Consider the following 27,263-nt stretch of genomic DNA (forward strand, 5'->3'; position numbering starts at 1 on the left):
CCCATGCCCTGTTCTGAAAGGTTGTGACATTTTGAGTCCGATCAAACGACGTTGCTCAAAGCCAGAAGTCCACTCCAGGCCATTAGGCCGAGCGGACATGTTCTGGAGGAAGGATGCTCCCCCAGGCTGGGAGACACAGCAGGTTCAGGAGAGAACAGAGTCTTTACATACAGGGATACGATGCGAAGGAGTTAGCGCTGGGCGGGCGTGCGCTCGGCTCAGAGGGAGGGCGTTGAGGGTGTAGACCGTGACAAACGCTCTGGACGAGTGTGCAGTTCGTACGACCGCGGGGGAGAGGGATTGGAGACATTTAGGAAGGGAGAGGGAAGAGGTAGAGAGAGAGAGAGAGTTAAGAAATTGGGTGAAAGAAAGAGCCAGATGGAGAGAGGGAGGGAGGAATACGGAGAGATTGAGAGGGCGAGAGACGGAGAAGAAAGAGAGGGAGAGAGACACAGCCGTATCGATCTGTGTATAGTTGGCTGGTTGGAAGGCAGGAACAGAGCGAGCAGACCATGTAAATACGTCTCCTCCTCCTGTGTCTCTCCGTCTCTCCCCCGCTCTCCCCCCTCTCCTTCTCTCGGGCGCCCTGCTCTGTTTGTGTGATTGTGCAGGTGTGTGTGTGCGTGTGTGTTCCTCTGAGTTCTGCTGCGTCTCCCTCCCCAGAATCAAATTCTAATCTTCTAAATGGATCAACTCCCCAGCCTGAATTTGTTCCTGAAATTGAGTGACAGGATGAGAGAGCGGGAGAAAGAGAGGGAGAGAGAGAGAGAGACATCAGGCCTACGAATATTCGGAAGAGAAAAGGAGGACTGGACACAGTCTATCTTCTCCTTACGTGCCCTCTCGCCTCACCAACACCTCCACATCTGCTTGCTGTTCTCTCACCTAGACGTCATGAACCTCAAACACAACTGTATCAACCCTACACCTCTCTCCCAAACCACAACCCTACACCTCTCTCCCAAACCACAACCCTACACCTCTCTCCCAAACCACAACCCTACACCTCTCTCCCAAACCACAACCCTACACCTCTCTCCCAAACCACAACCCTACACCTCTCTCCCAAACCACAACCCTACACCTCTCTCCCAAACCACAACCCTACACCTCCCTCCCAAACCACAAACCTGGCAACCTGGAGCCAGCTTGTGACTCTTTATAGGGCGCTGTGGTAACCAGGATGATAATCTCCAGTGCTCTCTCGCTCGCTCTCTCTTTTCTCTCTCTCTCTCTCTCTCTCTCTCTCTCTCTCTCTCTCTCTCTCTCTCTCTCTCTCTTCTCTCTCTCTCTCTCTCCCTCTCTCTCTCTCTACACTTCACAAAATGAGGTTCTACACTTTAGTGAATTCAAGCGCTATCTGTTTTCCGTTTTCCTCTGACCGTCCGTGTTTTGAGAAGGGTTCCCGATGCGGCCTGTTAATGCTTATCTGCAGGGGCTCCGTGTGATGGGGTTTCAAATTCAACTTCCTCTATCTCTCTCTCTCTTTCTCTCTTTTTTCTCACTCTGTCCCTTTCTCTCTCCATCCCTCCTTTCTCCCTCTTCATAGCTCTCTCTCTCAGTTTCATTCCTCACAGATAAGCCTTTGACTCTGTTATCCAAGAGGAGGGAACTTTTTCCTGACCTCGTCCAATCACAGGGCAGCGACACAGCTGCCCTAGGTGGTTGTGGGTAATAAGTCCATCACTGAGGCAGGATGGGAGGCCTCAGAGAATTTGATATTTCCATAGAATTTAAGATTCAAATCCAAGAAAAATAGACTGTATTTCCGAGACAGGCCCTTTATTAATCGAGTGGATGAAAAATGTGTCTAGCGACCTAGACGCAGTCTCACACTATGACATCACTTCAATATCACAGGGCCATACATCAACTCTGGAAACTCAAACTGCTTTGTGGAATTCATCAAAGCTTCGGCAGTAACATAGGGGCTGACATTAGCATCTAAACGAGCAGCCGTAAATCTCAGGGCAACGCTAAGTCACGCAGCCAGCCAAGTGGAGGCTAGCCACCGAACAAGAATGACAGCACATGAGAAGTTAGCTTGCGTCATTAGCTAAGTGACTATGCGACTATGTGACCTTAAACATGTATATAAAGATGATTTTGTACTTTTGGATTTAGAGATATAAACATGAACGTCTGTAGTTGGTTGTGTGTTTTGGTCATTCTTAGTCATCCCATGTCCTCCCTGCAGTGTGTACTGGCTCGGTACGAGTCAGTGCTCTGTAGTTGGTACCAGAGCGCCCCCCTGTGTTCAGAATGTGGAACTGTCTTCTTTTTGGTTTTCAAATCAGTCTGGCTCTACTTTAGTTAATGAAGTTAATGGGATAAGCCCAGTGAATCTACAGAAGTTAGCAGACCCAGAGGGAGCACAGACAACTGCATACTCAGCATTTTATAAACCAATATCATCAGCTAATAAGATCATTTCATAAGCCAATAACATTGCAAGCAGATTAAACTTTTCTAATTGCTCAGAGTAATTTGTCATTCTTTTTAATATCAAGTTTTCTGTCTGTGATTGTGTGCCTGTTTGTGTGTGTGCGTGTCAGGCTGGAGAGAAGCACTATCACCCCACTTGTGCCCGCTGTGCCAGGTGTGAGCAGATGTTTGGTGAGGGAGAGGAGATGTACCTGCAAGGTAAGCACACACACACACATATACACACAGGCACACACACTCCCTGTAATGTCCTGTCTGATATACAGCCTCACTGGACTGGGCTTAATCAATTAGAATAAGAGCTCCCAGAACCACAGCAGTGAGATCAATCACCTCACACACAAACACAACCACACACACACACACTTACACACCCACACACACACTTACACACACACACACACGCACACACACAAACACGTACACACATGCATATTCACAATGCTCATACTGTAAAAATAGACACAAACACTCAATGAAAGACATGACATACACACTCAGATACAGATAAAACACATGTAGAATGTACATCTCCCAGGGTGCTATGAGTGAACAGGAGCTGGTGACTCAGCAGTAATATCCTGTACTGGACATTAAAACACCAGGGGAAGTTGACCATCTCCTTTTTCTCTCTATCTTTTCTTCCTCTTGCTTTCATTCGATCTTTCTCTCTCACTCTCCCTCCTCCCTTTTTCTCTCTATCTTTTCTTCCTCTTGCTTTCATTCGATCTTTCTCTCTCACTCTCCCTCCTCCCTTTTTCTCTTCCATTCTCTCACTCTCTGTGTTCCTTCTCAGGTAATTCTATCTGGCACCCTCCCTGCAGACAGGCAGCCAGACAGGAGGAGAAGTCCAAGGTGAGCCAATCCCAGCTCAGGAACAGAGATGTGGGGTGGAGGGAGGGGGGGAGAGGGGAGTGTCTAAATCATATTCTCAGATAGTTCAGTGAGTCAGAAATCGTAGTATGTCCTGCCTGGATTCAGTCAGGTGAATCCCAGTTAGAGTCTAAGACATCCTGGTTCCATAGTGAGTGAAGGGTTAGAGTGGAGACGGTCTCCCCTGTGTGGTGGAGGTGAGGGGAAGGTCCCAATGCCCTCTCTTCTCTCCTGTCTCCTTTCTTACCTCCATCTATCCCTCCATCCCTCTATCCATCCCTCCATCCCTATCCCTCCCTACCTATCCCTCCCTATCCCTCTCTCCCTCCCTCTATCCATCCCTCCATCCCTATCCCTCCCTCCCTATCCCTCCATCCCTCCAGAAGCAGGTACGGATACAGCTCAATGACGTTCCCGAGCACCAGGTTTGTGATGTACGTCTGCCCCCCCTCCTCCTCCTCAACCCCCCCCCCCCTTCCTCCCCACTCTTCCACCCCACGACCGCATGCCCCCCCTCCCCTTCTGACCCCTCAACTGTGACCCCCATCGTCCCAACCCCCCACAGTGGGCTTATCCCCCTGATTGGCTTCACACTCAGTAGTCACGCCCACTGGACACCAACCTTGGTCCGGTATTGGTGGAAGTCGCTCCTAACCGCCACCTTAATCAGGGGTCAAATATGTCCCTGTTTGAAAATATTCTAATTTCATTGGTTATAAATGAAAGCAGAATAATCTGCTTCAGTATCCGTTGCTAGGGGCGACTTCTCCGCCCACACCGAGCACTGCCTACATAGACCAGCCACTGACCCATAATCCCCTTGGGCTGATCACGTGACCACATCAATTAGCCGGCTGATTGACCAATGCCGTAGTGAGTAGAAGTAACAGCTAAAATGGCAGAATCTGTTTGAATGACACTATGATGCTTGGATCCAGGCTTCACTAATAAGCTACTGTACTGTGTGTGTGTGTGTGTGTGTGTGTGTGTGTGTGTGTGTGTGTGTGTGTGAGACATCACAGGTGCAGTGTGCCTTGAATGATGCTGTGTGACCAGACAGTGTGTTACAGGGGATAAATCAGATCAGCTGGAGGGAGATTCTAATCAATCATTTGAATTTATGGAATGAAAACGGTGGAGCATGAGCTGTCTAGAGACTTAATAATACAAGCTGTTTGAACAGCTTTCTGTCTGTTGTCTGTCTCACTCTGTCTCTCTTCCTCTCTTTCTCTATCAATCACTTTCCCTCCCTTTATCCTCTCTCTCTCTCTCTCCCTTTCTCTCTCTCTCTCTCTCTCTCTCTCTCTCTCTCTCTCTCTCTCCCTCTCTCTCTCTCTCTCTCTCTCTCTCTCTCTCTCTTTCTGGGCTTCTTCTGGATCCCTCTCTTTTCCATCTTCCCCCTTTCTCTCCACCCCTCTCCCCTCCTCCCTCTCCTCGGCCGTGTGGGGTTAACCCTCCGATCCCCGTATTGCAGGTGACCAGGACCTCGTCCGAGAGCATCACCTCAGCGCCCGCCTCCAGTGCTTCTGGCTCCCCCAGTCGAGTCATCTACGTAAGCCCCCACCTCCCCACCAGAGGGCAGGGATAGGTCACTTTCAGCTGACGCTGAACCAGGACAGGATGCATCCCTTGACTCATATGACACATCAATTATACCCAAAGCCATACAACACACATTTACAATATATCCAAGGTCATATACCACACATATAGTTTATCCAAGGTCATTTAACACACACCTACAAGCGTATAGATCCATGATGGCACCCAAATTGCTGACAGTAGCTTAACTTTCCTTCCTTATAGAGTATGACACATGCATTGTCATACTGCATATGACATTTAGCGTTAACATGCGTCATCACAACTCAGTGTCGAGGTAGCAGCATGCTAACACCGCTCCCCATGTCCCTCAGGCCAAGCTGGGCGAGGAGATGCTGGACTACAAGGACCTGGCTGCTCTTCCCAAGATCAAGGCCATCTACAACATCGACAGGCCGGACATGCTGTCGTACTCCCCCTACGTCAGCTACACCACCGAGGAGAGACAGTACGGGGAGGTAGGGGATGACCCCTGACAAGGGGAGACTGAACCGGGCTCTCTGTGTATCTTTCTCTTCTTGTCCTCTTTCTTTGACTCTCTCTCTCTCTCTCTCTCTCTCTCTCTCTCTCTCTCTCTCTCTCTCTCTCTCTCTCTCTCTCTCTCTCTCTCTCTCTCTCTCTCTCTCTGTCTTTCCTGTTCCGAGCACAGGACAGCAGGCTCTCTTCCTGTCTTTGTCTCTCAAGTCTTCTCTTCTTGTCCAGTTGGTCTCTTTCTCTGTATATATCCGTTTTTTCCCAATCCTGGACCGATACATCCCTCTGTATTTGTAATCTCTTTAATCTCTACATTCATCAATTTCATTCATTTATTTCTCCTTTTTTTCTCTCACATCATTAAACAACTAAATGGGACAAAACATTTAGAAGGCTTCACTATGGATCATATTCGTTTTTTCTTCACAAACTAAAATGTCCATAACACCATAACCCATTTGGGACTTGGAACATCATAAATATGTTTTCTCGGCTAACCATATTTCGCCTGCTCATGAACTTTCTCCCCCTCTCCATTTGCAGTCCCCCCATCTGCTCTCTCCTACTCCAACAGAGGTAACCACCCCCCACCCCCACGCCCCCTCACCCCACCATCCTCTCCCCACAATTACTTAACATTTCCCCTGACTTCGTTTTTGAATGTATTGAATGTCACGAAGATGTTTCGGAGGATTTCAAGTGACTTGTTTCACTGATTGTGTTTTTGTGCCGGTGCTTGTGATGCCGAGATTTGCAATGTGATTGATCGCTATCGTTAAAAGCAGATCGTGCAGTCGTGGTGTTTGGAGACCGTTGCTATGTGTGGGGAGTGTGTGAACAGTTGGAAAGATCTGGCAGTGTGCACAACGAGGATGTTGGATGACATCACTTCCTGTGTGTTTCCAGGGTGATGGGGAGAAGTCGCCTCGTCAGCGAAGGCCATCCAGCCCCGGCTCCAACAGCTCCCTGGGGGGGTATGGACGGTACACCCCCTCCCGCTCCCCCCAGAACTACAGCAGGCCAGGTACACACATACACATACGCTCACACATGTTGCAAAGAGAAAACATTTCATTAAAGTCAAATGTATTACAGTGGATAACAATGTAGTCCTGTATGTGTGCTAACCTCTTTTACTTTCATTTCCACTGATCACTGTAATTCTATCGATTTCCAGAATGCTTTTCTGTTTTTCCATTCTGAACATTTCATGCAGTCTCATTGCATTTTCCTCTACAAATGAGGTGACAAAGCCAGTACTATGGTGGTTCCTCATAGTATAAGACACACTAGTGGTAGTCCTTTGCCCCATGCTATCCAGATGGACCGTTTTTAAATGTTTTAAAAGATGGAGACATTTCCAGAGTTTAGTCATTTTGTGTATGTGTATTTCCTACCAGAGTTGACCTACTTCTTCCTATTAGTGACTCACAGCTTACCCCTCATTCTGATTGGACACCCAGGGCCTGAGATGTACCCGAGCGGGCGTTTCATTGGCCAGGCTCGAGACTCCAGCTCCCTCCCCCTTCCCCCAAACTTTGTGGGGGGGCCCAAGTACCCCTCAGCTTGGGCTAGGGACTCCTCCTCCCTGCCTATGTACAACTCTTCCCCCATACCACCAGGGGGTAAATATTCCCCCATACCACCAGGGGGTAAATATTCCCCCATACCACCAGGGGGTAAATATTCCCCCACACCACCAGGGGGTAAATATTCCCCCACACCACCAGGAGGTACATCTTCCCCCACACCACCAGGGGGCAGCGGAGGCATGTCCTTGCCCCTCAACCCTACCACTCTGGCCTTGCTCCAACAGCACAACTACATCCCTTACTTCCGAGGTACCAGACAACAAAATGGAACTCGACCCAATCCAGAATAGATCATGTCTATTTTTAAACTTGACAGATATACAATCAATCTGGCTCCTATTGTGTTGGATTGGGTCTGTGTTCCGTGTGGAGTGCTGTGAGAATAGGAAACCTGAGCGTTTGTGATGCTCACACTGTAGTGATGATCTTGCTTGTCCCAGTAACTCTGGAATGTGTGGCCTACAAGCCCCAACATTAATCAGCAGTCACAGCTCTTCTCCCCGGAGTGTTTTAGGCCATTGAGTGTTGGCTTTTAACAGTGAGACAGGAAACATTTGCATGGTTTGTGCTGCCCTTGTTTTGGTGTAACCAGGTTCTGAAGGTGACTGCTGCCCGATAGTGTGGTCCCATCCTGTAGCCTCACCCAGCCTCCTTCCTACTCACAAGACTCAGGAGCAACCCCTCCACCAACACACCAACACACCACCCCAACACACCACACCACCCCAACACACCACCCCAACACACCACCCCCAAACACAGAATCACACCCTCTCCCCTCAGTGTGCAAGGTCACTTGCCCTACCCACACAGGCCTTCCGTGTCCAACCACCTACCTGAGTTTGATCTCCTCTTCACCCCTCCCCCCCCCCCTTCAGGCCTCAAAGAGGACCCCCTTCCTGAGTCTAAACCTAGGACCTCCCTGCATCTCACTTTGCCTCCTCATGGTAACGCACAAGACGGTAAAAACAAACCCCTGGTCTTTCCTCTGTGTCTTATCTACTGGCTGTCGGTTCCTTGTGGTGTGCATCAGGGTCCAGTGCTCGGTCCCATCGAGTCGTCGTTGTGTTTGCCCCTTTTTGATCATGTCTGTGGAAGTTGTTTCTCCCTCTTTTCGTCTGAAGTTGTCGTACTTGTGCATGGGAGCCTTGTGGATATCGTAAATGTGGATACGTCTGATTATTTCTGGTTTGTTTAATACCATTGCCTAGAAGTTGCCTAGAAGTTGTCGTTCTGTAAAAAAACGCACATGTCTGGTTGGATGTAATCCATCTTGCACCTTGACTTGAACATCATATGTAGAGTGTTGTTGTGTTCTGTGTGATACCCTATACTGTGTTGTTTTGAACCAGTGTTTTTCAGTCTTTAACCCTTCAGTGTCAAGTTGACCTTCTGTCTGTGGAGAGAGTGTGTGAAAGTGAAGCTGGTTGGTACATTTCTTCCCATGTTGCTCGAGACAAAAGCACATGAGGTAATCAGTCTCTGTGTTCCTTATCGGGGGAATAAAAAAGCTTGCCTCGACCAAAACCCTGACAGAATGGGTGTTAGAGGAGAGCTGTTTATCCGTGTGTCATAGAGTAACAGATAAGAGAAAGCTGATGTGGCCTCAGGGGAACAAGTGTGTCGACCACAGAGACCCAACGTGATATACATCCGCCCTTTTTACTATCGTACCCGCTGACTCTGGTCCAATCCGACCACACCTTGACACATGCTGAAGTAATGAAGCGGCTCACGATGCTGTCTTTCTGCATCGTGACTCACAAGGCCCTGTCGGGAAATATAGCTCACATTCAGGAGGTCGATCACATTTTACGAGCTGAGAAAGAGATGGGGTTGAGGATAACAAACAGATTTGGAAAGAGACACGGACGAGGAAGAGAAGGGCATCTGAGGGTTGCAGTTGGAGGGAATGTCTCGGGGCATACGCTATTCCAGCGCACAAACAGCGAGAGAGAAAGAAGAAGAGCGAGGAGAAACCGATGAGGTCACAGGCCTACGTTGGTACAGTACGTCGCGAAATGCCATCCAAACTTTCGGTTCGGTTTTTCCACCCAAGTCGGAGAAGCCGAGCGATCTTGGAGAGAGAGATGAAAGAGACTAATGAAAGCAGGGGGGGGGGGGGACCGAGGGATGAAAGGAAACCAATTGGAGAAGTTGTAATTTGGGGTCTGGTCCCAAGTTGCAGTGGTGTGTGCTACCCTTGGCTGGTCGGCATCGCAGTCTCAGTGGTTCCTAACACAGCGTGAAGGAGACTGGAGAGTTGTTATGCACTGGACTCGGCTTTTAATGAGGGATCAGGTTTGCTCATGACATGGTTAGAGTCCAGTTAAGTGATTAAACCGCGTCTTTACTGCCGGCGAATGGCTGGCCCCCACTGTTTTCATGGTTGAAGCTAGGGATTACAGATCAAGGGATGTTTTGCAGGTTTACAGAATAGCAAAGATGATCAAGGATGAGCTCATCCTGCTGGTTGTTTGTGAATCGATACTTACTGTACAAACATTTTCATAATTGTCGTTGGGGTCACACTTTTCCTCCCACACAGCAGCCCTGCCCACACACACACACACACACTCTTGCACACACTTTCTCCCAGTTCTGCTCTGCTCACCTCTCCTTCAGAATAAGAGTCCTGCCTCAGCTCCAGATGTGTGGAGGAGCTGCCCCAGATACACTAACTGCACTCTGAGTCTGTGTTGCCTCCCGTGTGTGTATGCGAGTGTGTGTGTGTGTGTGAATGACATCATCCTCTTGCATCCCGTCTGCTTAGCATAACTCTTTCTCCCCCAAAGATGGGAGTATGCGCGTGTTCTTTTCTCAACTAACAGTCTCTCTCCTTCCTCCTCTTCTCTCTCTCTCTCCTCCCGTCTTCCCTCGTTCTTGCAGCTTCAGATCTAGATGTTTACTAGCGCTGGCCTGCCAGGTGCCACTGACTTCACCACCCAGCCAGTGTGTGACACCAAGCATGTTGATGGACTGTTGTCATTCACACACACACAATTGAAAGTAGAACCACATGGAGCATGTCCCGTTTGAACATGCATCACCGTGTCCAACAAAAACGTACTCGAAAGGCTGGGTTGTCAAGTCGGCCGGATAAGAACGATAAGCGCTGCATAACTATAGCATAACTCTCCTTCTTTGCCCTCCCCTTATTTTCCACCACTCGACCCCCCCCCAACCCTACCTCATCCACCCCCCCACCCCCACCCACCCTCCCTCCCTCTCTCCCCATCCCCCTGTCCCTGCTTCCTTCCCCCCCTTTGAGGCAGTGAAAGTGGTCGGAGCACCCCCAGTCTCTCCACGTATTCCGACGGCAAATCCCCCTGCTCCGCCTCTTATGTGGCTGCCCCCAGGCACTTCCACGTACCAGGTAGGTTGGCTCCGCCTCTCCCGCCCCGCCCTCATCCGTGAACCCTCGACCTCCCTCCTCCTGCCGGTCCCTTCCTCTCTGAGGACAGAGGGGGTGGGTCTGGACTACGCAGGGGGGTGAGGGGGGGTCGGGTCACATTGAAGGATGGACCTCCGAGGGGGTTGTCTGGGGGGGGGTGTGGGGGGGGGGGTGTGTGGGTCTCGTTTGGTGTATGTGGGTCATGCACTCCCTCTGGTCTATTTGTCTTTCTGCTTTTCTGTCTCTTCTCTCGCGGTCTCTTTTCCTGTGTCCATGTTGATTCTCTCTCCCTTTCTCTGTCTCTCCCTCCTTCTGTCTTTCCCTATCCCTCCGTCCCCTTTATGTGTCTCATTCTCTCTCTCTCTCTCTCTCTCTCTCTCTCTCTCTCTCTCTCTCTCTCTCTCTCTCTCTCTCTCTCTCTCTCTCTCTCTCTCTCTGTCCTCCCTCTCTCCCTCTGTCTTCTATGGACTGAGGCACTCAGATGATATCTTCTCCATGTTGACAGTATTAAGAGGATTCTCCTCACGGTGATGGCTCTAGTGAACCCTGTCTTTGATCCACCATATTGTTCCCATTGAACCCTACAGTGTCACACACAAAAAACGGAATAAAAAAAAACACCCCAAACTTGGCCACAGTTAACTTGAGTGAACAAAGCCAGCAATTATCTACTTAATAGGTTTTCTAGTCATTGTATTGATTGCTTTTATATGGTATTGTTTCCAGTGCTGGCAATCGGTAAAACTAAATGATCCACATGTGTTTTATTCCATGAGTCATTTTGCCTTCGAAAAAGCTGAGAAGAGAGAATGCATGATTGCCGTATTGAAGTATCGCTGACGGCTTTGCCTTCGTGTCCAGAGACATTTAGGAAAACCCCACTGGGTGTTTTATAATGACAATCATTGTTGCGCTTGTCAACTTAAAGAATGGCTTTTTTATTTACTGTTTATTTAATGTGTATTTTATGTTCCTATGATTTGCTCTAAATACAGTAATGAATGATCACATTCAGGACAGTTTTGTTATTCATTACTCGTGAAAACTTTGGGAAAACGTTTTGTTGGATCAAATTCAATATAAGGGTGGCCAACTGTCTTTCCCTTGGTATCTACCACCATGGGACTCATAGACAAGTAAAATGACATATGTAAGTGATATATTTTGTACATGTTGCATGAATATTTATGACAAGCGACATGACTTTGACTGATATAAGAAGACTGTCTTGCCAGTCATAATACAAGTACAGATGTCTTGTGTTGACTCAAAGCTATGCTGCCCTTACTTTGGCTTCCCATCCCTTAATAACGGCTAACTCATGCTTCTTTTTCATTCTCCCTCTCTCCTCCTGTCCCTCTCTCCTTCCACCCCGGCTCCTTCTATCCATTTCTCTTTGCCTCTTGTACATCTTCAGAGACTAAGGTCAAAGAAAATATCTATAGAAAACCCCCCATCTTCAAACAGCATGGTACAGTCCTCTCTACTTCCTGGTTAACGTCCTCTGGTCTCTGCACGATGTGTCGCATGACGCCTGTCCACGACGTCCCTCCGGACGCTGATCCAGAATCAGCTTCCTCGCCCCCCCACCCCCCCCTCTCCTTCAGTGTTTAAGGGGGGGATTCGGAAGCCTGATTTCGGATCAGTGTCTCAAGGGTCGACTTCCTTTCACTTCAGTTCAGAAGGCCTCTGTTTCGATGTCTACTTTCTTTCTAGTGTGTTTCCACTGAACAGGCTTGACCACACAGGCAACTGAGTGATCCATCAGACTTGCGGTCCATTGAACCGCTATTAAGACGTGTGGTCACGGTTGCCTGTGCTTTAAGCCCGCCCTTGAAACTCACCCAGTCAGGCTGTATGTGTCACCTATCACCTTTTTGTGACCGTGTTGTGATGATTTCTGCCTTCCCTTCCATGCGTGCTGTCATACTCTCATCCCCGTAGCGGATGGGTCGTAGCGGTGTTGTGGTTGTCTCGTGTGTCCATCGTGATTGGTCGGACATCATCCGTCATCATAATCGGTGTTGTTGGTGTTTAGGTCACTGTGTTTCCCGTACTTGGTTTTGTGCACTCAAACATTTGTGTGTGTGTGTTTATGTGTTGAACAACATTGTTGATTATTGACATGGAAGTGCACTGTATACACCTTGTGTGTGACTGCCCCAGCCCAGCATCAAACCCGAGGATAGAGAACCCCTTAACGGGTGATTGCATGAGTCGTGAGCGTTCCACCTTGTATCTGATATCAACTGCATCCAACAACACAAAATCAGTTCTTACGTGGCTGACATATGAATGAGGAAGAGTAAATCATAACCACATGTTGACCATAGCATGTTTCCTCAGGATTTATGAGCAAAGTGTCCACAGTACGAGGCGGTATGTTTTCTAGCAGACGTTAGCTCATGGCCGGCAGAATGCGATAGTGTGTGCTGACTGTCCAGACTGTAAAATACACACTCTCACTCTCCACAAGCACACACAAGCCCATGATGATTCACTGCTCTTATATTCTACAGCTGAACTGTATTGTCACTCTTGCGGCTGTCAATGAAGTTGTTGTACATGTCAGGAAACAATGCATGGCCTGTTTGAAGATCCCCTTGAGGTTGTCTGGAAATGATGATGACACAGTGATTTGCTGTAGGATGCAGTGTAAACTGTATGGATTGTGTGCTGTGGCTGTTAGACAGATGTGGGTGTGTGTGTGAGAGAGAGAGAGACAGCACGCTAACTGCGGTGTGACACGTTGTGTGTGGTTTGTAACGTGTGTGTTTTACAGCTTCCAGAACATCCTGGCAGGATGGCGATGAGGTAAAGGTGGGTAGACACTCCATCTCTCTCTTTTTATCTCTCATTTTCTCTATCACACTCTCTCTCTTTCTCTCACGGTCTCCCTTTCTCCCTCACTTTCTATCCCTCTCTAGCACTCTCTTTTTATTCACTTCTCTCTCTCTTTCTATCTGTTTCTCTAAATATTTTAATTTCTTTCTATCTATCTCTCTTTCTCTCTCCTCCGTCCATCTGTTTACCCCTCTTCTTCTTTCATCCCTCTCTCTTCAGATGAGGACCAGCTGGATGATCCTGAAGAATGAGATCGACGGTCACCCGGACGAGCTGGACCCGCGCAAGTCCACCTGCAGCCTGCCCACCGACGCCTCCCTGCCCAGTGAGTAGCCAATCACACGCACAGCATGGCCTGACTGGCGCATCCTCCACCAATGAAGCGTTCTGTTTGGGACATGGCAGCTTGGCAACATGTCACAGCCTCCATCAATGACGGTCTCTCCCTGGCTCCTCACAGATTTCCCATACAGTAAATCTGCTTCCCTGCCCGGTTATGGAAGAAATGGCATATACAAGGTGAGCTGTCACACTCACTTACAAACTAACACTTTACACACTACCTCAGTAACATTCCGCACACTCAACGCAGAGCCATTGTTCATACGCTCGCACTGTCACAGCTGACAACCATCTTCATACCAATGCATTGTCATTCTCTCAGCAGAAAAGCATTCACACACGCACGCACGCGCACACACACACACACATTTGATAGCCCCCTTGAACACCAGCTGGCAATATGATGTACACGCCACAAACCAACAGCCGCGTGCAATTTCACAGCGCCGTGTGCTCATTAGCCTTTTAGCATCCATTAGCGCTAGCATTCCTCCGTCCCCTGTCATTCTGTACAGGAGGAGACACAGCAGAAAGTAAAAAAAAAACCTTGGCTTGGCCTAGTCCAGTTGGGGCGCATTTGATTCGTCTTGGCCGCCCTTCACAGGGACGGGGCTCCGTGAGGTATTGGAAACGGACTCGTTAACGGCAATGAGGTGTGCCTGTCGCCATAGCGAGGAGATTAAGCCAAGCGGCCTCTAGATTGGAGCTCCATTAAAGACAGATTGGTCCTGGCCCCGCTGGGCAAATCGCTCGTTAGGGAAGGTGGCAGGCTGATTGCTGTGTGGAGGAACTGCCAGCTGGGTTTAGTGTGTTTGGGTTTTTTAAACCACTAGAGGGGAGTGTTTCTCAAGTGAAAATGCGTTGGGACGGGAGCTAAAGGGTTTTCATTCAGGGTTAACAGCCTTTAATGTACTTTTTTGGGGTCTAAATATAAAAGAACTGGATAGGCCAGTATCATATCGCCTTCCTCCATCACTTCCTGTGAGATTAGTGATTGCATAGGAAAGGACACAAGGAAAAGAAGCTTGTGTATTCAGCCGCTGTGTATTCCAGTATAGATAAGCTAGTGTCTGAAAGCTCCCATTCCACCTCATCTACACAGGAAGACACAGAGGAGCCAGGCCTGCTCTCTCCTGTTTCCCCGCTCCGCATACTTTCCCTGAGGGAGGGAACACATCTCTCACAGCTTTGATATCAGGTTTCACATATCAACCCCCTCGCCACACACACACACACACGCACAAGCACACATACAGACACACGTCATAGGAGCAAAGGCAGTTTATTATGGTTATACTGATGGCGTTTGGGGGCTATTTATTCTCAGACCTTAATGGCGTGTTATTGCCGTTTCGCTTGTGTTTGTTGATAGATGGAGGTGGGGAAGGGGTGGGGGTGTGTGTGGAGGAAATGATTACTAAGAACCTGTGGTAGATTAATGTTAAACACTGCAGTGGTGCCATCGTCATTTCTCTGTCCTGATTGGTTGAGATCAGGATCCAGCCAATAGGAGCATGAAAGAGTGGTCAAATGTGTTCTTTTCTTTCCCTCATCTACCTTTCTTTCTCTGAACGTGGTCTGCCCTCTTTTTCTACAATCTGGTCTGCAGACTGTAATATATGACTGGAAAAAAGCAAAGCCTGACCTTGCCCAGCTATAGTCTTACACAAGCGTGTGTGTGTGTGTGTGTGTGTGTGTGTGTGTGTGTGTTTCCCCCAGGGTGCTAATACGGCAGAGGAGGAGCCAGATGCTGACTCTCACAGCTGGGGGGGGATGAAAGGTGAGGAAAAGCACCCCCCCCCGTAGATCCATCCAATACACAACCTAGAAAGGACGTCCCACATAGATGTATAAACTAGATCTGGTCAAGTCCCCATCCTGGGTTGTTTATGCTGTACAGTCGCTCGTTAGCCAAGGTATTAGCGACCACTAGGCAGCAGCTATCACTAGCTTTCCTGGTTTCCAATCAAAGATGTGTGTCTATACCAGATAAGCTCCTTATGATGTATTAGATCAGAGGAGCATGTTGGTGGATGTGCTCCATATCAGTGGAGCCTGCAGAGTTGAAACTGACCCAATATCAGATGCTGGTCAGTCCCTGGGTGAACCATGAGACAGGAGAGGATCACGCTGACCCCAGATCAGTTCAGAGGCAGGCCCGATCCATGAGGTCATGTTCCAGCTGTATATTTTAATGGCGGTCGGTTCCTGTGAGGGAGTTCTGCCTGAACGAGGGCTGGAGCCACACACTCCTTAGACATATGAGTAACAGCACACAGTGTGTGTGTGTGTGTGTGAGTGTGTGTGTGTGTGTGTGAGTGTGTGTGTGTGTGTGTGGGAGACGTATGCAGCGCTCCATAGCTGTCTGCCTCAATGTGCTCCCACTGTGCCCCAGCCAAGCACAGTTGTGCCAAGCTCGTAAAAAGCATTGTTTCAAAGACGGTGTGTGTTTGTGTGTGCGTATGGGAAGGGAGTCGAAACAATGGTTTATAACGCCTTGGACAAACTGAGCTGGAACAGAATATCTCTCAAGTTTGGGAAATAATTGCTTTCATTTGCTCGCATTTATGATTTTCTGGTGAGATGTAATTTATTTGCATGTTCTAATATGGAAGTATAGATAATTGGTCACTTACTATAATAATAGCACACTCATGAATCTACCATATTAATCTCTCTTTTCTTCTCTTTCTCCCTGTATTTTTCCCCTTGTTTCAGAGTACAAGGTAAGATTGCTTTCAGTGATTCTTATCACATTGACATGACTCAGCAAAATTCAGTTTCAGTAGTACAGTAGTGCACTATGCCTGTTTATTAAAAGGTGTACATTGTGTGTGTGTGTGTGTATGTGTGTGTGTATAAATGTGTGTGTGTTTACGTGTGTGTATACATATTTGTGCGTGTGTGTGTGTTCCATAGATCTATCCCTATGAGGTGTTGGCTGTGACCCACAGAGTGAGAATCAAGCTGCCAAGAGATGTGGACCGCACCAGGCTGGAGGTGAGGAAGACATCCATCCCTTCATCTCCTTCTCACCCCCTCACTCTCCCTTTCCCCTCTCTCCAACGACCTTTATCTCCCATGCCTTGCTCCCACTTGACCTCCCTCCCTCCCTCCCTCCTTCCCTCCTCCTCCTCCCTACCTCCCTCCCTCCTCCCTACCTCCCTCCCTCCCTCCCTACCTCCCTCCCTCCCTCCCTCCCTCCTCCCTACCTCCCTCCCTCCCTCCCTCCCTCCCTCCCTCCCTCCCTTCCTCCCTCCCTCCCTCCCTCCCTCCCTCCCTCCTCCCTACCTCCCTCCCTCCCTCCCTCCTCCCTACCTCCCTCCCTCCTCCCTACCTCCCTCCCCTGGGAGTGTGTCCCTGGCGGTAGCGGCAACGCCGGCGTTCCCTGGTGTGGCTGACGCGGGAGGCTCCCTCCGTGGTCAGGAGCTCCGTGTCTCGGGTCAGAGACAGCGGGCTGCGTGTGTGTGTGCGTGTTCACGTCAGGATTTGGTTTTACCACCACCACCACCGTCCCTGCCCATGGCTCCACGGAGCCCGGCCTGAGATTCGAATGTTTGTTTGGGTTTTGAGGTGTGTGATTAGGGCGGGGGCCAGGGGCCGGGGCTGCTGCAGCCTCGGACGCGCTCGGAGGCCCTGTGCTGACGCGCAGGTCGGTACTCTGTGTGCTGCCTAGTGGGCTGGAGGCCAGTGAGAAGTCCTCTGTTCCTGTGGGCTGTTTGTCGTTTCACACGGGTCAGCATTTTCTATTGCTCATTTTACCCCTCTCTCTCTCTCTCTCTCTCTCTCTCTCTCTCTCTCTCTCTCTCTCTCTCTCTCTGTCTCTCGCTCTCTCTTAATCTAATCTGACTGTGTGGTACCAGTTCAAGACTCCAGGTCCCAGTGTTCCCTGCTAGGGTGTTCCCAGACCAGTAGACCAGTGAATGATACTTTGTTCCTGTTTTCCACGTTCATCTAGGCAGCGGGTCCACCAAGTGGAGACGAACCGTCTGCAGCTCAACGTGTGTGAACACCGTCATCGTGCGTGTGTGTGCGTGCGTGTGTGAACACCGTCATCGTGCGTGTGCGTGTGTGCGTGCGTGCGTTCTGATTACATGTGACTCCTTCTCCCGGGATATCACCTAACATTATTATAACGTTCTGTGGGCGTCATGGCTGTCATCGGAGTGTGTGGTGTGTGTGTGTCTGTGTGTGTGTCTGTGTGTCTAAGGGCAGATGCGGTGTTGCCTGGGTCTGATGGACTCGTCTGCTAACCACAGACTGAGTTATGAGGCGCTGATATATCATGCTTAGCATCTCCCCCTCAACATCCACACGCATGTGTGTGCCTTAATGAAAATGCGTACAGTATGTCCACTCTGGTCTCAGTTAGCGTGTGTGTGTGTGTTTGTTACATTATACACCGACTGCTAGCGCAGTCATCATCCCTTTGGGGGATGCAACTTCACCCAGGCAGTAAAAACCTGACCTCCGAATGGTGACTTCAGCATTTCTCAGAGTTATAAAGACCCAGCGAGCGTTATTCCTATCAAAACCCCCCCACACACGCACGACGACTAGTACATCATTGACGCATGCAGTCGAATGTTGTTAAACTCCCTGGGAGAGCCCGCTGGATATTCACGGGTGTGACAGTCCCCACTGCCCCGAGCGCCCGCGAGACAGAACCAAAGACACATGATGTGGATGGATGGTGTAGATTACACCGCCATGAAGTCACTGCTTCCACCGGGGGTGACCCGCGAGGCATGCGGCCGTTGTTAGGAGACCGGGGGGTGGGGGTGAACCCACAACAGTACGGCCCCCCAAACACAGATGTGCTGACTCGCTGCTGAGGGGCCGGGGACAAGGGGAGAGGATGCGTCATTGTCGCTGCTCTCTCTCTCTCTCTCTCTCTCTTTCTCTACCTGCTAGACCGACCGGGGGCTTCCTCCAGCCCTGTGTTCTCAAAAGGTGGGAATAGAGAAGGTACTGTATGTACTCTTTGCTTGAGGGGAGTGCGCACTCCCCTCAAACAAAGAGTTGTGTTCAGGTGTGTTCATCTGATGTGATGCCAGCCACGGTCTTGCCCAGATTCCACTCCCGGCTGGAGACTTCTCCCGGTCGTTACGGAAAGCGGGTGATTGACGTCCACACGATGACAGCCCCGCATCTAATTTACAATCCTCCACCGTCACGGAGACGCAGAACCATCGACAATAGCTTCAGGCTCCTGTGCCAACCCCATCGTTTTGTGATGAATCTGTTTATGCTTTTGTCCTTAGGCTAAATCAATACCATAGATGTGGGGAGGTTTTTATGCCATGGTATATGTGTCTGGTGTTCTGTGAGATGTTACTGGGTGTTTGTGAGCCAAGCAAGAGCTTGGACAGGGTCCTTGTTTGGAGAAACTTCTGAGGCGTGGAATTTGATTTGGTGCGTTAAACCTCGGAACAGAAAGAGTTTCTCCTGCATCTAAGGAAAATGGCCGCATGCTCGGCAGACACGACCGCTGGGTTCTGGGTGACGTCGGATGGATGGTGTGGTTTTGGTTTCAGGTGGATAACAGCTTCCAGTCTCGTTTGGCTAGCTGACTGAGAAAGACTTGTCCGAGGTTTCTTGTCAATTTGACTGACATGATTTGCCCTGCCTTCTCGAAACAACAGTTGGCCTAAGATGAAAGGTTTTCTTTGACTTAAGTCCTTTTTTTTCTCTTTCTGTCCTCCAGAGACACCTTTCTCCTGAAGACTTCCGCCGTGTGTTCGGGATGACCCTGGAGCAGTTTGACCGCCTCGCCCTCTGGAAGAAGAACGACATGAAGAAGCAGGCGCGCCTTTTTTAAAGCCGAGCGACTCTGTCCAGGCGAGGGGGGGGGAGGGGGGAGGGAGGGAAACCACGACAACACATCTCAACGGCACCCATCCGGTTTGCAACGAAGGAAAGAAGAAAAAAAAGAAAAAACATCCTATCCGACAATATCTATATATGCACCGCCGTCCGTACTGTACGCCTGCAATACTCTCATCTGCCTGAGCGCAAGAAGGGGGCGCTCTCGCGCGGACCTTCTCGCCACGTCGCCAGTGACGCTGAGGCCCCGTGCCGTCACCCCTCGGGCTTTCGTCTGCGATGTGACCTGAATGTTTACTTTGATGCCCTGAGGAGGACGAGCCGGTAGCATCTGCATGGTCCGTGCCCCTGCTCCTCTCCTCCTCGTGCGCGATGTCTGCATCCCCCCCCTCTCTGCCTCCCTCCCTCGCTCCCTCTTTCTCCACGGGAGAGATACCACAGCTCTTTGCTAATTCTCCTACGGGCCTCTCGGGGGGGGGGGGGGGGGGGGTCTCGCCGTGTTTTTTCCACCGTTCCGTGCGTGCACCTGTTACCGTGTCCATCTCGAATCGGAACTGTCGTATCTTGCTGTTTTTATCTGGTTTTCGCTCTTTTTCTCTCTCTTTCTCTCCTCTCTCTCTCTCTCTCTCTCTCTCTCTCTCTCTGTCTCTCGGTGGGTTCGCTTTTTTCCGTCTTTCAGATTCTGTCACTTGCTCTATCTCTCTCTGTCTCACTCCCTCTCACCCTGTGCTGTTTGTCACATCTAGGGTCTCTCTTTTACTCTCCTTTCCCCCCCTTTTCCCGCCCTCACTTTGCTAGCTCCTAAATGGCCGACTATAAACTCATAACCGTGCTATCTGTGCAACCGATCCCTGTTACAGCAAGACGAGGCCAAAGACATGGATAGCAAACTACTGTTAGAGCTTTTTTTCAACTGCTCTCACCATTAAGAAACCATAAAGCACCTTACTATATACTTTAGCAGTTTCTTTCTTTCTTTTGGGTTTTCTTTCTGCATTGCTTGGTTTTAAACTGTCCTAGAGCTCTTCTGAGAATGTGAAGTTATGAGGAAAGGGTTTTATTTTTGTTTTTTTGGATGGTATTTCAAAGCCCATGACTCGATGATTACAGTGCTCTCATGTCTAATACCAGCCACTCGTAAATCAGTCCAGATAAGAGGGCCATGCGAGAGCTATGAATCATGGGAAACGTCCTTAATGGACCACAACAGAGACCCATAGCAGATATATGGAGGAGTCAGGTTCTTCCTAGTCATGTTGTCAAACACACCAATGCCAGACTAATTCACTGACATTGGCTCACACATCAATAACCCAAATTATTTTTCTAATCTATTTTTGACTCCTGGAATGATGGTTGTGAAATGTATTTTCTGTCTGGAGAGGAACCATAGGCCATGTCTGCTTTTTCAAAATACCACGCTGATTCTGTTGAGCGTTCATTGCTACACTGTAACACAGTCCTAGAACAGCACTCAAGCCTGTCTAGTGAAGTCTCGCTTGATGAAAAGATAGCATTGTTCTATAACTTATCTGACAATTAGTCCTATATATGTTTGTTGTTTGTGTATGGTATGGCCTAAAAAGTACCACATGTACGATTGAAACACGTTAGCTTTGCCTAATATTTGGAAATTGAACCAGTGACTTTCACAGCCAACATATAAAGAACATGTTAACATACAGGTTATCTTCATTTTGTGTCAGAGTTGATCATACAAGCCAAGGTTTACATCTCTCTTCCATCATGCATGACGATAGGCAAGTGTGGCTGTCAGTTGATTTGGTTATGGACATTTACGTTTGTCTAATCATTCTCTCAATTTGGTTATTTACAGAACCCAGCATTCTTCAAACTCATATTTTCATCATATGGGTATGAAGCACATGATTGAGTGGCTTATGTTTGCTGTTTATTTATTGAAATATTAAGGATGTTGGTGAAGTGTAACACTAGTGACAAACAGATAGTGGCAACATGTATTCTAATGAAAAAAACTCTTACTCAAACATATCAATATCTACTTGACCTGAATAAATCTATTTTGTTTTAGCTCTTTCTGGAAGTAACACACTAACTAAACGCTCATGTCATCGTCTGATTTCCAATGTCCAGCGGCTATTAAAAAGTGCTTTAATCAAACAGTGGAGTCCACAATGTATCAAAATGCTTGAGTGTGCCATTGAATGTGATCAGCAAGATGTTGCAATTGAATTGTAATCATGTCTACTTATTAACTTATAATTTATATTTTTCCGTTTGACTAGAACAGTGAGGTGTGTGAGAATGTGTGTATGCGAGCTACTTTAAAAGCTCAAGCTAGTGATGGAAATGACCTTTTGCTATCGTGCTCGACCCAAAAGCATAGTACTGTTGCAATGTTGTTGCACTGTTGAGAAGAGGTTGATGTCATGTTAAGAAACTAGGGTTTTCCTGTAGCAGAGGAATAAGGGTTGGATCTGACGGTGTTATTTAAACAGCTGTGGAAACAGTGGAGTTGAATCCAGAGAGAGTTGAAACCACAGACTCCCGGAACCCAGATCCAGAATCAGCTTGCCTTTCCTCCAATGTAACCCTATCCGCCAGGGGGTGAAAACACAAAACTGACCTGAGATCAGATGATAGAGATGACTGGTCAATCGTCTTCCTCTCCAGTGTAGGTCAGACAAGATCATCTGAGCTCCGAAAAACCAGTGCCAGCCCAGATTCCCTTTCATCTTTGATAAACAGACATTTCACACAGTCAGATAACAGCATCGGGGCTCACACGCATCGGAAGGCCACAGTGTGGTATTACAGAAGGGTTCATGTTATGCTGTAACTAAGCCTTTGCTTTTGTTTTTGCTTCCTTTTATTTCCTTTTGCTTCACTGGTTTGCAAGAGAAACTGATGTCCATCTTTAAATAAATGTTTCATTCAAAATGGGTTATTTTGATGTGTGTTTTTATGTCACGGTCAACTTGACTGAAAAAAGTATCTCATTGCTTCAACAGAGAAACATGAGAGAAAATATGTATTTTCTTATTCTCGCACCAAGTGAAACAGTATCTCAGTCATAGCTAAATTGAGTATCCGACTCTTCATCATCCAGTCTTTTTGTTTGTCCTCCCAGAGAACTGTGTTCCACAACAAGGACTTTTTGGAAAATGGTGTCGTTTGTGTACTGTGTCATAAGGTCATGAAACTGCATTAGAGCTGGACATCAAAACCAATCCAACCTTTAATTTACCCTAATTGAATTTGGTGTCCTGGAGCACACAGGCAATTATATACTCAGCAATTGTCTGCTGTCCTTATTATAGTGACAGGCACCTGATGCAAGAGGACCCACTCCCCATGTGTATACAGTAGCCTATGTGCACATACAGAAAGCTTGTGTTGATTATAGGAATTGAGTCACTCTGAATCATTTGACTCAAATCTCATTCGGATTGCTAAACCATAGTTGCGAAACTATTTGGAATTCACTACACAAACCATTAGTGTTAGTCAGTTGTAAACAAGGATGTAACTCCCTTGAAATGAGGGGGGGGGGGGGATTTTCACTCCTGACAATTTTCCTGGCAATGGTCTTAAGAATGTTTTATTATTACATTTTAGTGAACTCACCAAGAGCCATGGGTCATTTCGAACCCTGATTAAAAGTCAGTATCTTAGTTATGGTCCGTCCTTATCCGAACAGTCTAGCGAACCGCCTCCTGATTTTCTGATTGGGTAAACCCAGATAATCCACCCGTTGTGATACGCTATTGTCTTTGTCACTCCGCTATGTGAGTTTGGCAGCCAGAAGCAAAGCAGAGAGCGTTCGGCCAAAAAGAAAGGGTCATTGTTATCAATCCAACGGATACAAGAAGGACACAGAGCCTGAATAACAGCATGGATAAAGATGTCGAAGGTGAGCTTGTTAAGTGAATTTTTGGCCACTTTCATTCATAGTTTGTCTTCGCACCCCACATTTCTTGCTGTCTGTCCGGCTGAGTTGCCTTCAGTTACGAGCAGGTAATAAAACACCTTGTTTTTAGCCTATTAGGATATTCAACCTAAATATATTTCTAATTTGGTATTAAACATAAAAATCCGATGTTGAAAATATTTGTCCAGTGAGTAGCCTATCTTCACTTGTCCAAAGGGTTGTTATTAACTGGCAACGTTTTTTGCAAACACTACCATTTGTACTGTTATGCCTTTACAATATTGACAGTTCTAGCTTTTAGAATTCAGAACGCAATTGGACACGTCTAGCGTTATATTAAATGGTCAAAGAGGTTTAAAAAGTATAAGATGCAATATTAGTGCTCCAGATGAATGAAAGACGCACAAAGGACCACGAGGTAGAGGCAGACGGGGGTTCGGGCGTGGAGCAGGAGCAGCAGGAGGAGGCTGATTAATTGATAGTCTAATAAACTCAGATGCTGTGAGTTTAAGGGGGCGTCTGTCCTCGCAACACCCCAGCTGCATCAGCAGCAGCCTGAGAGGCGGTGGTTTGTGGGCTGGGCTGGGCTGAGACTGAACGCCTGACTGTATAATAAACAGTGTATTATCCACATAGCCGTTTTCCTGAACTCGTAGTGTTCAAATTGACCTAGTAATAAATAAGTGAATCAATCATTTACAAGTATTTTGTGATTTAGTGAGTAAATGATTGGTTTTGTGGAACGGATGTTCAAATTTGGCAACTTGTGCAAACCCGCTCGTGCTGTGGATTGAGTCTGGAGCTCATGATTCAGAACAAATCCAATTAAACAATAGGATCACATGGTAAGATAAGCGTACGATTTAGTTGTAAAGGCCTGTTTTCTGAGGAGGCAGTTATAATGGGATACAAATAATATAGCAGTGACAGCATAATTTAATCCATTTGGTAATATGTTGGATTTATTCTTATTAGCATTATTTTGACACATTTCCAGAGTAGAAGCTCATGCAGGCTAAATTCGCCTTTTCTAAGGCATTTGACACTATTTCCGCATAGATGACCTGTACAGTTTATTTTAAAGTGTCCTGAAACGTCAGTTGTGCAGTCTTTGTGTTTTATTTTGAGCCCAAATTGTTGTGTGCCTGAGGAACAGTATTTCCCATAGTTGTTTGGAAGTCTGGCCAGCAGTACCACAGACGAATGCTCTCTTACAATGGACAATAGCAGGCAGACACACTGTATACATCCTGCTGGCTGGTGTTTGGAACGGGTTCTTTGAGCCAACCTACTGTCTCACAATTCCTGTGGTATACAGGGATAAGGACAGTCGTTTGCTATACTGTGTATCTCCTTACCTCTGTCAGGAACATCTTGTGAGGGTCAGTGACACAGAGTTCCTGTTACAGTAACATTCCTTCTCCTGCTATTATCTGTTTGTGAAGCTGGAGTGGCCTGTAGCCTAGCCTACAGTACGTGACCAATGAACCGTTGTTGAAATATAATCTTTTTTGGAGGGGGGGGGGGGGGGGCGGCAGCTGGAACCATTATGCCCACCATGTCGATGCTGTGGTTGCTGGGAATGACATCATCAGTATTGGACATCTGGGGGGGGGGGAAGCAACATTGAAGGTTGAGATGTGATATGGCCCTGTCTGCCAATAGCCCATGTGTTGAGTAATACCCCTACTGCCACCAACCTTACCTCACCGATGTAACGATAGGCCCACGCATGGTAAGATGTTTCTCTCTCTCTCTGTCACTCACTCTCTTTCTCGTGAAGGACGATTGTTTTGTGTCTGTGTGCGGTGGGGGGAGTGGTATTTTTTAAAACAAAAGGATAGATGGTGTCCCTCCCCTCCCTCCCTCCCTCCCTCCCTCCCTCCCTCCCTCCCTCCCTCCCTCCCTCCCTCCCTCCCTCCCTCCCTCCCTCCCTCCCTCCCTCCCTCCCTCCCTCCCTCCCTCCCTCCCTCCCTCCCTCCCTCCCTCCCTCCCTCCCTCCCTCCCTCCCTCCCTCCCTCCCTCCCTCCCTCCCTCCCTCCCTCCCTCCCTCTGGAGGAAACAAGTCTACAAACTGGGCCTGAGGACAGTCTCTCTGTCTCTTTCTTTCTCTGGGACTCAACTCTCTCTCTCTCCTTTGTCTCTCTCCCCCTACCCCCCTCTCTCTCTCCCTGTCTCAGGTGAAAACAAGACTGCTAACTGGGCCTGAGGAAAGCTAGCCCAGACTCTTGTGTGTGTGTGTGTGTCATCCCTAGCGGATATACAGTAATCTAGCAAAACTCTGAACTACTGCAGGCAAGCTTTCCGTAGTCTCAGCTTCTTTAATGACTCAGAAAAGTAATATGTGTGTGTGTGTGTGCGTTGTTCTGATGCCAGAGGCAGCATATCAGAGGTGGATGTAAAGGTCTCTCTCTCTATTTATCTATCCATCCACCCTTTCTTTCCTGTGAGATTCCGTTGAATGTGAGTCTGAGAATGTCCTTGTGGAGCTGTACTGTCTTCAGTCCAGGTGTTTGCCTGGAGGAGAGGTGCTGTGCCTAACCCCAAAGAGACCCAAAAAGTACACAGGGATGGAGGTGTGTGACCCATCAACTGTTGCCCTTTTGAAAGATTTGTTTTGGGGCATTTTCATGCTTTTATTGGAAAGTACAGTTCAAGGTAGACAGGTGTGGCAGGGGGAGAGAGGGAGAGAGGGAGAGAGGGGGAGACATACAGCAAATAACCCAAACCATGGCGGCTGTGGTTATGCTTTCCCCAGTGATGGCTGTGATTCCCCCCCAGTGAATCCTCATGCATAACATTGTCAGAACCAAGACATGTCATAGTGTACAGTCTTCGTCTGTGGTGTCTAGAAACATGCCGTAGCAGAACATCATGAGGGCATGTCTGTATATCCCTGCACTAACCTCTCCCTGTGTGTTCACCTGCCTCTGAGACAGCAGGACATGATTCATGTTAACCATCATAACTCTAGGAGCCTTGAGGACAGATCTGATCAAGCTAAAACGTCTTAGCTGCCAGCTGTCGCTGTAGAGTACAGAGGTGAAATAGGATTTTGCAGAAGTCGTTTCTTCCTCTCTACCTTTTTTTCTCATCTCCGTATCTGTCTCTCTCTCCTTCTCTCTCTACCCCTCTCTCTCTCTCTATCCCCCTCTCTCTCTCTACCTCTCAGTGCATAGTGTGTAGAGGGAGCACAGAGGTGACAGAACTCTGTGTCAGACCAGGCTGGTGTTGCCCAACCTGGGAAGCCCACACACATCACACACAGAGAACCAGACCAGTCTAGACCTGACGGGAGAACTTCCACGTCTGTCGTAATACCGGTCAATGTCTGTTTATAGCCCCTCCCTTTGTCTCTCTCTCTTTCTAGTTTTGTCTCACGCCAATCAGCTGTGTTTTGTTCGACAAAAGTTCCGGATGTTTGTGCAGTATTCTCCTTGTCCCTGCCCCTGCTCATCCGCCTCCCCCTCCCCTCTGGGGGTCGGAGGGTTGTTTAAGGTGGCTGAACCCTCAGAGCTTCCAGGGGCAGGCGGGGCTAGGAGAACACGTACAGCACAGTACCAAACAGGACCAGGGGACACCTGCAACAGAGCAGGCCTTTGTAACCTGCCAGGAAGGTTGTAACTACTTCAAGTTGTTAACACTCGTCCAGGCTGTGTCAGGAGACTGTTTGAAAGGGGGGAATTTGATTAGGAGCCAGGTAATCCTTTTAGAATGTGCACAAAGTGTGTGTGTTTGTGTGTGAGTGAGTGGAGCAGGGGGGGAGTGTTTTGAAGAGGTTACCTTCCATTAAGATGTCATATGCTTTTCAAACAGGGCCACAGGGCAGGTACAAAAAACATTAGTGAGGGAGTGTGTGTGTGTGTGTGTGACAAAGACCAAACCAAAGAAGGTAGCTCATGACTCACCACGAGTCTGTCTGTCTTTCTCGTTCCAATCCATAAACTTTCTCTGTAAA

General features: G+C 48.2%; 1 protein-coding gene across 1 annotated transcript in view; it reads left to right on the plus strand.

The window, feature by feature from the left end:
• ablim2 (actin binding LIM protein family, member 2) overlaps positions 1–19,406 on the plus strand; it is a 38,721-nt gene extending 19,315 nt beyond the window's left edge. Inside the window, 16 exon segments of the mRNA XM_067261228.1 lie at positions 2,556–2,643; positions 3,242–3,300; positions 4,793–4,870; positions 5,235–5,378; positions 5,938–5,970; positions 6,301–6,418; positions 6,858–7,235; positions 10,258–10,362; positions 11,798–11,851; positions 13,163–13,200; positions 13,444–13,549; positions 13,685–13,743; positions 15,286–15,346; positions 16,285–16,292; positions 16,486–16,566; positions 19,274–19,406. Of these exon segments, the coding sequence (XP_067117329.1) occupies positions 2,556–2,643; positions 3,242–3,300; positions 4,793–4,870; positions 5,235–5,378; positions 5,938–5,970; positions 6,301–6,418; positions 6,858–7,235; positions 10,258–10,362; positions 11,798–11,851; positions 13,163–13,200; positions 13,444–13,549; positions 13,685–13,743; positions 15,286–15,346; positions 16,285–16,292; positions 16,486–16,566; positions 19,274–19,387 (1,524 nt within the window). The 3' untranslated portion in view covers positions 19,388–19,406.
• Positions 19,407–27,263: the final 7,857 nt, after the last annotated feature.

This window comes from Osmerus mordax, chromosome 23, assembly GCF_038355195.1.
Source record: "Osmerus mordax isolate fOsmMor3 chromosome 23, fOsmMor3.pri, whole genome shotgun sequence".
Classification (NCBI taxonomy): domain Eukaryota; kingdom Metazoa; phylum Chordata; class Actinopteri; order Osmeriformes; family Osmeridae; genus Osmerus; species Osmerus mordax.